The 13,675-nt window shown below is 43.6% G+C and overlaps 1 protein-coding gene across 7 annotated transcripts in view; it reads left to right on the plus strand.

Moving 5' to 3' along the window:
- Positions 1-13,675, plus strand: part of ANO6 (anoctamin 6) — a 176,952-nt gene that overhangs the window by 40,713 nt on the left and 122,564 nt on the right. The window contains exon 1 of one of the 7 annotated variants that reach the window (XM_068276585.1): positions 2,427-2,489. The exons of 5 other annotated variants lie outside the window; for them this stretch is intronic. Coding sequence is in view for 1 of the 2 variants with exons in the window: in XM_068276578.1 (XP_068132679.1) it covers positions 13,187-13,229 (43 nt within the window). In the remaining variant the exon portion in view is untranslated. Of the gene's footprint in view, positions 1-2,426; positions 2,490-13,164; positions 13,230-13,675 lie in introns of those variants that run through there. One more of the 7 variants, XM_068276578.1, reaches the window with a different exon arrangement.

Below are 13,675 nucleotides of genomic sequence, written 5' to 3' on the forward strand. Positions count from 1 at the left end.
CTGAGTTACTTGTTATAGTTCGTTTTTTATCTCTGATCCGCTTTAATTAAATACTTAGTCCAAGTCGAGTGCCAACAGTTATAGACCCACAGCCACTTCCTGCTCGTGGCAAACTAATCGCATCCACTAATTTATAAGAAATGGGGGAGCGGGGGTGACACTGATGCTAAAATTGCACACCAGGACCCTCGCCCACAGCCTTCGGACATGGCACTTTACTAAGCTTAACTTGGTTGGTGGTGCAGATAGTGTTTTCTGTTGTGTCTCCTATTTCTTACAAGCTAGTGGTCGTGACCAGATTGCCGCAAGCAGGAAGTGTGTTTCCTCAACTAGACTAGCACTTACAGTAGCTACACATGGGTTCAGGGTCACAAGCGACTGGTTACCCTACAACTACAAAATCAATTGTCGGATATCAATTGTCACTACACATTTTAACAACCGATTTCAATGAGATTTCCGAAGAAAACTAACTGCAGTGCAGCCCTGTTGGTACTGTACTGCGGGGCAGACCCCGGAGTGTGCAGCCACCCACCAGCCAAACACTCCCAACCACCACTGATCAATAAACTGCCAATAATCGATTAGATGTTCCCAAATTTGCAGCGCAGGGGTGACCAGATCCCAGAAACACGGGGTGAAAGCGATCATTGAGTGTGCCTGAAATGGGTGGCTGCCCATCTACTTAGCAGGCACAAAACTACAGTCAGGTAGAGCATGCTGGGAGTTGTGGTTCCTCTAGTCTATTAATGGGGAGACTCTACAGGTCACTCTGGGAAGGGAAAGATAGAGAAGGGTCTGCATTATTCCATATACCCCCTCCCCCATTATATCTGCTCCCTGCATGGAGAGACACAGGCTCCAGGGTAGACCTGGTAACGGCCTAAAAGTATGTGCACTGTGTACCTCATAACATTTTCCAATTGCATCTGTCTAAAGTTAACCAATTTTTTAATTCTGAGTTACTGAGAATAATTTATAAAAAGGTGCAAGTTATGTGTTTTATATAGATAAATAGATAAACAGTGTAGTATTATTATTGGTATTTTTTTACTCCAAGCCCTATACTGTTGTCATGTTTTCTAGAATGCCCCCCCCCCCCCCAAAGAAAAAAAAATAGTAGCTGCAGACTAAAGATGGATTATTCTGTTCTAAAGTGACTTTCATTGCGATACTGTGTTATATACTGTAGATTATTGTACCAAAGACTAGCTGGGATTGATTTTTGGCAAGGCCACGAAGGCCCAATGCCGACTGCCAGCAAACAGACCCAGTCCACAGCCGCCCTGCTCTAACAAATTGTGTAAAACTCGGTGGGCACTGCAGAGTTGGGAGCAGAGCAGCTGTGACTCTCCTGTCCACTCACCTCCAGTGTTGAATCATCATCTTCCCCTGCAGTTAAGGCTTGTACACATGTCAGATTTTTCCAAACGACTGGTTGTTTGGTTGTTTGAACGTCCGGTTGTTTGGACATCAAATTGGACGTGTGTACGATCGGTCGTTTAGCTGATAAGACTGGATTTGACCGATCCACCATACGGATCCATCAAAACCAGTCTTATCAGCTGAACGGCCGATCGTACACACGCCCAATTTGACGAAAAAAATCTTATGTGTGGCTTTGCATCTCTCGCACTGTGTTAATGCGGAGCTGTGACTTCACACTGCCTGACACTGCGGAGCTGTGACTTCACACTGCCTGACACTGCGGAGCTGTGACTTCACACTGCCTGACACTGCGGAGCTGTGACTTCACACTGCCTGACACTGCAGAGCTGTGACTTCACACTGCCTGACACTGCAGAGCTGTGACTTCACACTGCCTGACACTGCAGAGCTGTGACTTCACACTGCCTGACACTGAAGAGCTCTTACTCCACACTGCCTGACACTGAAGAGCTCTTACTCCGCCCTGGCTTCACACTGCAGAGCCCTGGCTTCACACTGCAGAGCCCTGGCTTCACACTGCAGAGCCCTGGCTTCACACTGCAGAGCCCTGGCTTCACACTGCAGAGCCCTGGCTTCACACTGCAGAGCCCTGGCTTCACACTGCAGAGCCCTGACTTTGACTTTCCTCTCTATGATGCTCCAGAGCACTGACTGACATTCCAGAGCTGTGACTTCACTTTTCCTGACACTCCCAAGCTCTGACTCACACTGTACACTGTCTGACACTCTCTAGAGCTCTGACCTCACACATCATGTGTCCTCACACTTCAGAGCCCTGACTTCATACTACATCATGCTGCAAAGCTGACTTCAGTGTTGCACACTTTAGTTCTGACTTCACCCTGCATGCTGCCTCACATTCCTTGGCTGTCCAGGGTTTCAATTCACTAACAACATACACATGTGCACATGCAGGCCACCTAGTATTGTATTACTGTTTGGGAAGCTCTAACTGACCAACAGTTTGAGCAGTGTTGTCAGACCTCAGATATTTCGGACCGGCTGCACACCTACTACACAACAGAAAACATTTCTAGGAGGTAAGGTGGACAGGCAGGCACATTACTACAAATCATGGGATCCCCTTCCCTCATGGTGAACCCCCCCCCCCCGACCAGAAGGCTCATCTGCAATGAATTGTATAACAAGTGCAGCCACCATGATTACCCCATCCATAACCACAAGATCTGCTCTGGAGGGGTGATCCTTCTTTTGGAAGGAGAGTTATGCTGGGAATACACGGGTCGATCTGGCGGCCGATTAGCCGCCGGATCGACCCCAGCCGTGTCCCCGCTCGTCCGTGCGGATCGATTGCCGCTCGTCCCCGCTGGCGCTTCCTTATCTGTTTCACTTAATTTTATTAAGAGTATAAGTAACAGTACAATTGGAGAAAACATTTTAACATTGCCAGAATTACTTTACAAAAACATCAATCAGCTTTGAAGAATGGTTGACAATCTCAGTTAAGGCATCCAAAGTCTACAGTGGTATTAGTAGGACGAGTTTTGAAAAGTTGTCTTATTGTGTTTATTACTAAACCTATAGAGGAGTTTAGTGGAAGTAAGGTTGGATGCCATCAGGTCGGGGTGGTTCTGGTAATTGTGGATATATCCCAAGGTGTGTAAAATCAAGGTGCGAGGTTTATTGGACTTATAAATCAAGTTTTTATGTATAAGGAATAGTGGGTGGACTGTCCGCTATTTCTAGTGGAACGGGTTTAAGAATTGAGGAGAGGACTCCTATATTGAAATATAGGGCGGTGTCCTGGAAGTATTTAGGGTTGTTTTGCCATTGATGTACCGTGTATTTAGTTTGGAAGTCGATTTTATTAAGCTAAATGTTTGATCTGTTTATAAGTGTCAGAATCCTGGAAATCATACCATGTTGCCCAAAGAAGTGTGATTTTGTCTGCTTTATCTTGGGCTATTAGGATAGCCTCTTCTACCTCTTTGATTCGCTCAACTCTCTGAATCCACTGAAGGGTGGTTGGGGTTAAGGGGGATTTCCACATAGCTGGGATTAAGGCCCGTGCGGCGTTTATCAGGTGGGGGATTGAGGTTTGTTTATATTTTTTTAGGTTGTCTGGTGACGCGTGCAGTAGGAAGACTTCAGGTGTGAATTGAAGTGTTCCACAGGATATTATATTTATCAATTTGTGGATTTCCATCCAGAAGGGGCGAATGTTGGGGCAATCCCATGCAATGTGTTTCAGGTCAGCATTACTTTGTTGGCATCTCCAGCATATATTGGAGGAAGAGGGAAATATTTTCTGCAACTTGGCCGGTGTTCGGTACCAAGATGTCAGGAATTTGTAGTTCTGTTCTTGGGCATGGGTGTTTAGTGAGGTTTTGTGTGCTTTGAGAAAGAGCTGTTCCCATTGTTCATCAGTAAATTCCTTTCCCAATGCTTGATGCCATTCTTTTTGAAAAGGGAGGAGGATTTGGGAGTTTACTGGGCTAAGGAGGTTGTATAACCAGGACACTGTATGTCGGTGTGGGCCTGGAGAATTGCATTTTTGATCAAAAAGAGTGTATGGTTTTTTGAGTGCAGGTGCAGTTTTACTGGAGTTAAGAAAGTGTGAGATTTGTCTGTATTTCCAAGTGGAAATTGGGGTGGGGGAGGTTAAGGTTTTACTTTGATCATAGCTTATCAGTAGGTTTTGGTGGGTGAAGTCACCCAGGCGAGGGGCGTGTTGTGGGGTCCATCCCTTTAAGAAGTTTTTGTCCATTCCAGGTGGGAAACTGGGGTTATGAAGAAGCGGGGTCATTGGGCCTAGAGGGTTGGATAAGGTTTGGCATTTACAGGCAGTGTTGAATGCTTTAAGTGTTGCACTAATGAGAGGATGTTGGGGCCCCTTTGCTCGCAGTGATGGGTCAGGGTTCCAGGGGAGACTAGCCAAGTCTGGTCCTACAAAGGCTTGTTCAAGATTCACCCAATCTTTTATTTCAGCGTGTGTCGACCAGTCGACAATTCTAGAGAGTTGAGCGGCCATATGGTAGGTTTTAAAGTTTGGGAGGCCGGTTCCACCATCGTGTTTTAAGCGCCTCAGGGTGTTCACGGCTATGCGTGGTTTTCTTTTAGCCCAGATAAATTGGTGGAGGTGTTTGTGGATGTCTTTGAAAAATGAGGGGGGTAGTTGTATTGGCAAGGCTTGACTAATATATAAAAATTTGGGCAAGGCGGTCATTTTGGCGGCTGCTACTCTGCCGAACCAAGAGAGGGACGACAGGCCATTCCATTCTTCAAATAAGTTAGTAAGATTCTGAGCTAGAGGTGCGTAGTTAAGTTTAAAAAGGTTATCTAGTTTAGATGGGAGTTTTATACCCAGATAGGTTATTGACTCTGGTTCCCATCTGAAGGGAAATGAGGTTTTGCAGGTTGCTAGAGTCTGGGGGCTCAGAGTTATGTTGAGAGCACTTGACTTTGAATAGTTGATTTTCAAGTTTGATATGTGTCCGAAGACCTCAAAGGCAGCCATAAGATGCTGGAGAGATTTTACAGGTTCGGTTATGAAAAATAGTAAATCGTCAGCGAATGCTGCAATTTTGTATTCTTTACCATTTATTGTGACTCCTTTGATGTGGTTATGCGCTCTGACCATGTTCAGGAAGGGTTCCAGAGTCAATATATATAATAGAGGCGATAGGGGGCAGCCTTGTCGCGTTCCATTCCTCAATGAGAAAGAATCAGAAAGGATTCCATTGGCCAGGACTCTGGCATTAGGATTAGAGTACATTAAAGTGAGCCAGGACATCATAGCGGGGCCCAGTCCCAGGTTGGATAAGACTGCAAACATGTAGTCCCATGCTACTCTATCAAAGGCCTTCTCGGCATCCGTGGATAGAAACATGCCCTCCACGGGATGCCGAGAAAGCCAAGAGTGTACCCCCACCGCCTTGTAGGTATTGTCTCGTGCTTCTCTCCCCATCACAAATCCCACCTGATCTTTTCCCACCTTTTCTTGCACTGTTTCTTGCAAGCGCACGGCCAATATTCTTGCCAGTATCTTTGCATCAAGGTTTAGCAAAGATATTGGCCTGTAGCTCTGGCAGATAGCAGGGTCTTTGCCACTTTTAGGGATAATTGTGATGTGGGCTTCCAATAACTGACTAGAAGGGGTAGTTCCAGGGGGTAAGTTGTTAAAGGCCTTTACAAAGGCAGGGGCCAGGATAGGTGCGTAAGTTTTGTAATATTGAGCAGTTAGGCCGTCAGGGCCAGGGCTTTTACCAGGTTTTTGAGCTTTTACTGCTGCGTAATATTCTGAAGTTGTAATTTCCTTGTCTAAGTCCTTGGCTATTTCTGAATTAACAGGGGACAGGCCATAGCTGGAGAGAAATTTGTTTATCTCTATTTGCCTTTCATCTGTGTCACTTTGGTTGGGTTTCAAGTTGTAGAGCTGTGCGTAATAAGATCGGAATATTTTAGCTATTTCTGGGAAGGAGTGGTGGACCTTGCCAGAGTTATCTTTGATTTTGTGGATTTGACGGGAAGCTTGTTTCTTTCGGAGGAGCCTAGCTAGCAAGGGGCCTGTTTTGTTTGCGTATTCGTAGAAAAGTTTAGTCTGGAGCATAAATTTCCTTCTGACATCTCTGTGAAGTAGGTTTAACAAATCTTCTCGGAGAAGTGTTAGTTCCTGTAGTGTGGATTGCAAAAGAGTTTGCTTGTGTTGGTGTTCTAGAGCTTGAATTTTAGATGTCAGAAGCAAATACCTCCCCAATCTTTCTTTTTTCTTCCTAGCTCCTATTCTTATCAGTTCACCTCTAAGAACTACCTTGTGTGCTTCCCATGTAGTCAAAGGGGAAACATCAGGGTTTGTATTTTCTTTAAAATAGTTAGTCAGAGTTCTAGATATTGATTCACGTGTTTCGTCGTCTGTTAGTAATTGAGGGTTTAACCTCCAGTGGAATTGTTTCTGTCTAGGTGTAGACATTGTTAAGGTTAAAAAGATAGGGGCGTGATCTGAGATGTCAATACTGCCTATGGAAGCATTACGTATAATTTCAAGATCAGGTTGGGAAAGAAAAAGATAATCTATTCTGGAGTATCTTTTGTTGGGGTTCGAATAGTATGTATAGTCGCGTCCCTTAGGATGAAGGAGACGCCAAGTGTCTATCAGTGACAGTTCTTTGAGCTTAATTTTGAGGGCTCGGAGGGCTTTGTAGGGAAGGACTGTGTGTCCTGTTGATGTGTCTATTAAGGGTAGTAAGGGAATGTTTAGGTCTCCTCCAAAAATAATCATTCCTTTGGCGAAAGATTGCAGTGAGTTTAAGATTTTTATCAAGTAACTGACTTGCCCAGTATTTGGTGCGTATACGTTGGCAATAGTGACATCTCTCGATTCAACTGTACCCCTAATGAAAATAAAGCGACCTTCTGGGTCAGTCTTCATTTCATGTTTCTGGAAGGGGCAATTTTTGTGGATGAGAATTGAGACACCCTTTGATTTAGAAGTTGGGGAGGTGGCATAATAGTGGGTCCTGTAGTTTTTAGAGAGCATTTTGGGGATTGAGTCTGATCTAAAATGTGTCTCTTGAAGGAGGGCCAGTGAGATATTTTCCTTGTGCAGTTTGTCCAAGAGGAGGGATCTCTTTTGAGGAGTATTGAGACCATGGACATTAAATGAGCATATCTTCCAGGACAGTGAACCTGTGTGGGTATGGCAGGTTGAAGGAGTCATTTTAGTAAAGCGTTGTGAAGACAGTCCTATATAGGTAAGTCCTATTAACAGAATGTAAAGCGGGTGGGATATGAAATACATTCGGATCAGTCAGTTATAGATATTTACTGACTGAGCACTATGTCCGAAAAGTTTCAGTGGTGTAATCTTAGATACACACACTGAGTGGGGTAGGGATTTGGAGACAAGTGGGAGATAAAGTGGTTTTCAACCTCTAAACCCTACGGCCTGTAGTTTAAGATGAAAAAATTATAGAACATATTATTAGTGAAGAGCACAGAACAAATAACCATTGAACGATTAGGCTTCCTATAGCCATTTCAAACTTTATACGCATCGACTAAAGCTATAAGCAGGATAAGCCATATGAGCTTAAGCAGAACCTTTAAGAACCAGAAATTACAGTAAAAAAGTAATGGAGAGTCCCCATTTCTTATGTGATTATGTATTAGTTAACTTAGATTGGCATGGAGCATAAACATTTAGTGAACAACCTGAGTGGGGGGAGTTTTTGTTATAACATATCTCAATGCAAAAAGAGAGCTTAAGAATTGTTCGTTATGAGTAGTTTAAAAAAGAAAAAGGGGGGGAATGAGGTGACTTTGCTGTTCAAGTCTGTGTGGATCCATGGTGGAAAGTTCAGACGATTGGCACTAGTATTTGGAGTGTATTTGTGTGTCGCCATAGGTTGCTGCAGCGGAGGCAGAAAAGCATTGGATATAGGGGTAGTTAAAGTAACCAAGTTTTGAATGAGTAGAGGGGACTTAAAGGTATAAACAAGTGGGTGAATAAAGTTACCACATCTTCAAGGTTCTTCATCGTCCTGCTGGTGCTGAGGTGGAGTCTTGTCGGGGTTGTTAACTCGGGCAGTGGAGCGTAGGTATCGTTTCCCCGGCTCAGGGTCTTGCGGTCTTTGGTGCTTTGAGGGTTGCTCTTGGTGGTCGGCGCGGTTTGATTGTGCCGATTCATCGTCAGATTCAGAAGAGGACTGTTGTCTTGATCTACGTCGATCTGGAGGAGGGATAGGGTCGACATCAGTGTACCAGTCAGGGATTTTCAAGGTCGGCAGATGTAGAATTTGGCAGAAGTCTGGGAGGTCTGCAGGGAGACGTAGGTTAGCGATCTTCCCATTTTTTGTAGCTGTTAGGCAAAAGGGGAACCTCCATCTATAGACAATACTGCGTTTTCTGAGCTCTTCCAGGAGAGGTTTGAGTGTGCGTCTGTTTTGCAGGGTTATAGGGGACAGATCCTGGAAGAGCTTTATCTCTGTCTCGTTGAAGTATATCGCATCCTGACTGCGTGCTTTTTGCATGATTTCTTCCTTTAAGCTAAAGTCTTGGATACAACAAATTACATCTCTGGGTGGGTCGTCATCAAATCTCCTTAATCTGAGAGCTCGATGAGCTCGGTCCATGGTGATAGGGGAATCGGATTCTCTATTTAGGAGGTTATTAAAGATAGACAGTAATGCGGATCTTACTTGTTCTGACGACACAGATTCTGGCAGGCCTCTCACCCTGATATTGTGCCTCCGACCTCTGTTATCAAGATCTTCAATCTTTCTGTTGAATTCCATCATGCGTGTATCTTGCTTGCTAGAGGAGGCTTGCAGCGTTCCGACTTGTTTGGAGAGGTCTTCGCCATTTTGTTCCAAGTGGCTCACTCTGGAGGCGAGACTTGTCACTTCCTCTTTCAGGTCAGTGATGGCGGCGGTAAGCGTGCGTTTGATATCTGCCGCGATGTCCTGCATGATGGAGGTGGTGGGGATATCCTTTAGCATGCCGACTACTATTCCTCCAGCCGCAGTGTCTTCTTGATGTGTTGTGGGGCCGGAGCCGGAGTCTGAGGTTTCGGCCAGGACAGGCGCCATGTTGGGTGGCGCGCCCGAGGTAGGCCCCGACTTCTGGGGTTTAAAGATGTTCGGGATTTGCCGGTTGGCAGTGGTTCCTTGGTCACCTAGATGTTTAGTAGGTGCTGTATTTTTGTTCTGGTTCTTCTGCATGGTGTTAGAAGCGAGCGGCGGGCCGGTTGAGCGGGTTCAGTGGAGGAGCTTCACTCTCACGCAGCCATCTCACTTGAGCGCCAAGCCACGCCCCGGCGCTTCCTTATCAGCGATCGATTCCTTGCCATTGTCCGCCGGCAGGGGTCGAGCGGCTTGATCAGGCCAGCTGAATATTATCAGCTGGCCGGATCAGTTGGTCGATACACGGTACAGAAGTTGGAGCCCTCACAAACCCTGGGCACCCCTGCAGCACCTGGGTTTGCTGCCCCCCCACCACCACCACCACTGTTACCCCTCTGTGGGCAGGACAGTGCAGAGTGCTCTAGCCCTGCTGCTGTCAGTTGTTTACTTGTGTCTTTTTATCAGGGCTGTGGAGTCGGTCCAAAAATCCACCGACTCCGACTCCTCAGTTTAGGATTCCACCGACTCCTCGACTCCGACTCCGCTAATTTGCATATTACAATTTTGTTGATTAAAAGTATGTAACATGAAATTCGTCTCTTAACTGCCAACGCTTAGGAATTTTACAAGACAACTGAAGTGAGAAGGATATGTAGACTACTATATTTATTCCCTTTAGACTAAAACTAGTCCTTGGTAAGAGTACTTGTAAAAGGTACAAACCGGAACAAAGAACATCTATCAGGCCCTAGGCAATGTAAGTGTGGGTACATGTAAGAATGATGTGCAGGTACTCTGCAGGGGAATGAGGAGATTGTAAACAGACAACACCTCTGTGTTCAATGTGCACAGCATTCTCAGTGGATTCCCTGCAGCTCTGTGGGGAGTGCATATGTAGAGTATAGTACTACTGTGTAACAAAGTAAACCTGAGACAGATGGAATTAAAGTTTTATACATACCTGGGGCTTCCTCCAGCCGCCTTCAGGATAATCAGTCCCTCGTTGTCCTCCTCCACCACCTGGATCTTCTGCTATGAGTCCAGGTACTTGAGCCAGTCAGGCGTAGTGCGCATGCACACACTCCGCCGCCAGGAGCATACTACACCTGTGCAGCACTATTGTGCAGGTGCAGAATGTTCCTGGCTGTGGGAGCTGCATGCGGCCGGACAGTGCTGACTGGCTGAATTACCAGGACTCATAGCAGAAGATCCAGGTGGTGGAGGACAGCGAGGGACTGATTAGCCTGAAGGGGGCTGGAGGAAGCCCCAGGTATGTATAAAACTTTACTTTTCATCAGTCTCAGTTACCCTTTAATTTGTAGTCACCAAACCAAATGTTAACAACATATCAAATTATTTGCTTTCATCAGCAAAGGGAGTGCATACATTTGCATAAATCAGCATCAATGCAGAATTATTTCCATCTCGTTGACCATCTCTATTAGTGACACAGCTACACATCAGGCTTTATTCTTACAGCATAGCTGTTATTTAGTATATATAAGAGATTCCTGTGTATACATCATATATACAGTCACAATCAGATATGTATATCTTACCTTAAAAATATGGGGACTGCTTTATTGAAGCAGCACAAGTAACTAATTTTGATTGGTTTATTTCATTTTTGTAGACTAAGCACAGCTATTACTGTATATATAGTGTATATATACATTATTTTTAATGACTATTATCTGAGAAATAGAACATTTTATCATATTTTCTATTTTAATTACAGTTACAAATTCATTAGGAGTCGGAGTCGGTGCATTTTTTCCCGACTCCGACTCCGACTCCAGGCACCCAAAATTGCCTGACTCCACGACTCCGACTCCACGACTCCGACTCCACAGCCCTGCTTTTTATGGGCTTTAATTTATTTGGATAGTATGTCAGCTTTCAACACCTAATGCCTGTTACTTTAACAGGCAGCACAGATGGGGGCTGGGCCTGTGCATTGTACGGAGTTGAACAGGAGTCAAATATATGCATGAACTCTAAGTGGATCACTCTGTCTCTTGCCTGGATCATGGGTAGATGACTAACTCATCTGTAATTTTATAATGTGTAAGCATATTACTTGGGGCTATACAATAAAAGGATGTGCAAATTACAAACCATTATAAGCTGTGACAGAAGGTAGTAACTTGCCAAATTTGAAACTTAAAAAAAAATCAAGTTAAGCTTTAATTCATATCTAAGGTTGAGATCAATTTTATTTTTTTAATTCATTAAAAATATCTATTAGGTAGTGAGGGCTTCAATCCTTGTCTAGATCTTTTCATACCGTAGCAATGATTGCTGAAAGGTTAGTTAATTAGTGGTTGTGTTAACACAGATGCAATGCATTTATTTTATTTTTTTTAATAAACAGACCCATTCTTAAACACTTTCATTCTGGGCTGGACAACAGTGATCTTGTCTTTAATTAAAAAAAAATCTACTGGTATTAGGCCAGAAGAATGTTCAATCTTTGCATAGTTTTTGTTCCATAGTGAGGATTGTTGTACAGTCAGTAGTAGTAAAAGGTCCTATGGGCACATATGGCAACAGAATACACATTATGTGAAACAATTGATAAATGATCTGACTTTATACACTGTAACTTTGTTTGCATGCTTATCAGAACACCCCACAAACTTGCATGTCCTACACCAATCAATCGGTTCCTAGGTGGACCTAGGAAACTTGAGACATCCAATTAAAGACTTGTTACTTAACTGGGGCTTCCTCCAGCCCCATGAGCATGGAAGCGTCCCTCGCTGTCCTCCCGAGTGCTTCCTTTCAGCCGCATTAACTCCTGGTAATCTGGCTCATTTGTGCCAGTTGGTTCTTCTGCACATGCGAGGCCCCTTTGTGCATGCGCAGAAGAGCCGACTGGTGCGTCTTAACCAGATTACCGGGAGTGAGTGTGGCTGAACCGAGGCGTGGGACACATCGGTGCTCATGGGGCTGGAGGAAGCCCCTGGTAAGTATAACAAATCTTTTTAATCAGCCGTCTGTGGTACACTTTGTTTTGCAGTTTTCTTGCACACATATACCCTTAATACATAGTAATACGCAATTATTTTTACTGCTGGAACTGGAATTATTGGTAATCACCATCTTGCTATTCCCTCCACTAAATCTTGCCATGCCCCTCCTTCAGGTCACCTTATGGAGGAAATAAAGTTGAGTACTGTATACATATCCCTCCCTTCACACATAATTTTGAAAGAGGTCATCAACAGTTCACCATCATATAGTTCTGCAAGATGTGCTAATAAATTAGCAGCCTTTAAAATGTGATTATTTCCATTACAAATACTAAAAGCAATGTGTGTATTGCTCACTGAGGGTGACCAGAGCTAGATAAGAGATTCCTGTAATGATTCTGTGCATCTGGAACTGCTGGGTTGTCTGTGCCCTATAGTCCTAGATACAAATCTGGCAACATTCTTTTTTAGAATGCTTGGGTTTCTATCTTCCTGTGCTTGACCTTCAGACTACTACTGTGTACTCCTACCTGCTGGCCACCATGCACCTTCCAGCTTCAATATAATCTAACTCCATTGTGGCGTTGGTAAGAACACGCATATTGGTGTTTGACACGTGGGCCCATATGAAATTCACTTTTTCTCCTGAGTTTTCTATTAAGCGATCCTTTCACACTTTGTCATAAAATGGCTTTTAAACCAACAGCAAGCAAAAAAAAAAAATACTCTAAATAATTTTGATAGTAACTTTTCATCAACTTTTGGGTACTTTCAAAATTGAAAATTGCTGAAAATTTATTTTAAAGAGAAGATTAACATAATCTCCTCCTAGGAGATAACTCAGGAGAAAAAGTTAATTGCATATGGGCCATGGTGTGATTACCTGGCAGCAAGAAAGCGCCACTGCAGCTGAAAAAGGATTATAACCGCTGCCAGCCTTATGTTAAAAAAATTATCCATGATGGTTTTTGTATCCTTGATTATTACTCAACTGCTTTTACAATCCTGAGACAGATAGGTAACCACTGCTAGAGATGAGCAATAGATTCTCGTAATATGCAATTTTCCACTGACCCATGGAGGGGATTACCAGTAAATCCCGTTATTAAAGACTCCACCTGCTGGTTAACTGACTAGCTGGCAACTAATTCGCTGCTACTGGTTTGATTGACCCAGTTTTTAATGGTATCTGAACAGATATGTGACTTGATGAAAAAAAAAATAGGTAAATATAGTATTCGTCTTACTAACACCTATTGTCTTTCTATACAGCAAATTTTTAACACCAGTGCTGTTATCTATGCAAATGAGGCAGTCAAAAAGAAAGTAAAATTCAGCCATATGCCCTGGAGATTAAACAGAAGGCTAAACACTCTTACCTGGCTTAGAAAACGATGCCGACAAGGTTTTAGTGCTGAAAAGTTCAAAAAGTTCATTCACTTTTACTGAATGAATCAGATTTTTCATAAGGCTGTTGCTGCTGTTTAAATTCAGTTTTAAAAATTGAATCTAAATGTAAATCTCTGTTCTTTGTTGATAATGTTCTGTTTACCATTAGTATATGTTTATTTCAGTGGAAATTTGCATGTTCTAAAATGTATTGCTTATATCTAGTAACCACACCTTTAACATTTGTTGCCGAAACAGGTGTCACATGGGAAGATTTATTCC

This window comes from Hyperolius riggenbachi, chromosome 3 (genome assembly GCF_040937935.1).
Source record: "Hyperolius riggenbachi isolate aHypRig1 chromosome 3, aHypRig1.pri, whole genome shotgun sequence".
Classification (NCBI taxonomy): Eukaryota; Metazoa; Chordata; class Amphibia; order Anura; family Hyperoliidae; genus Hyperolius; species Hyperolius riggenbachi.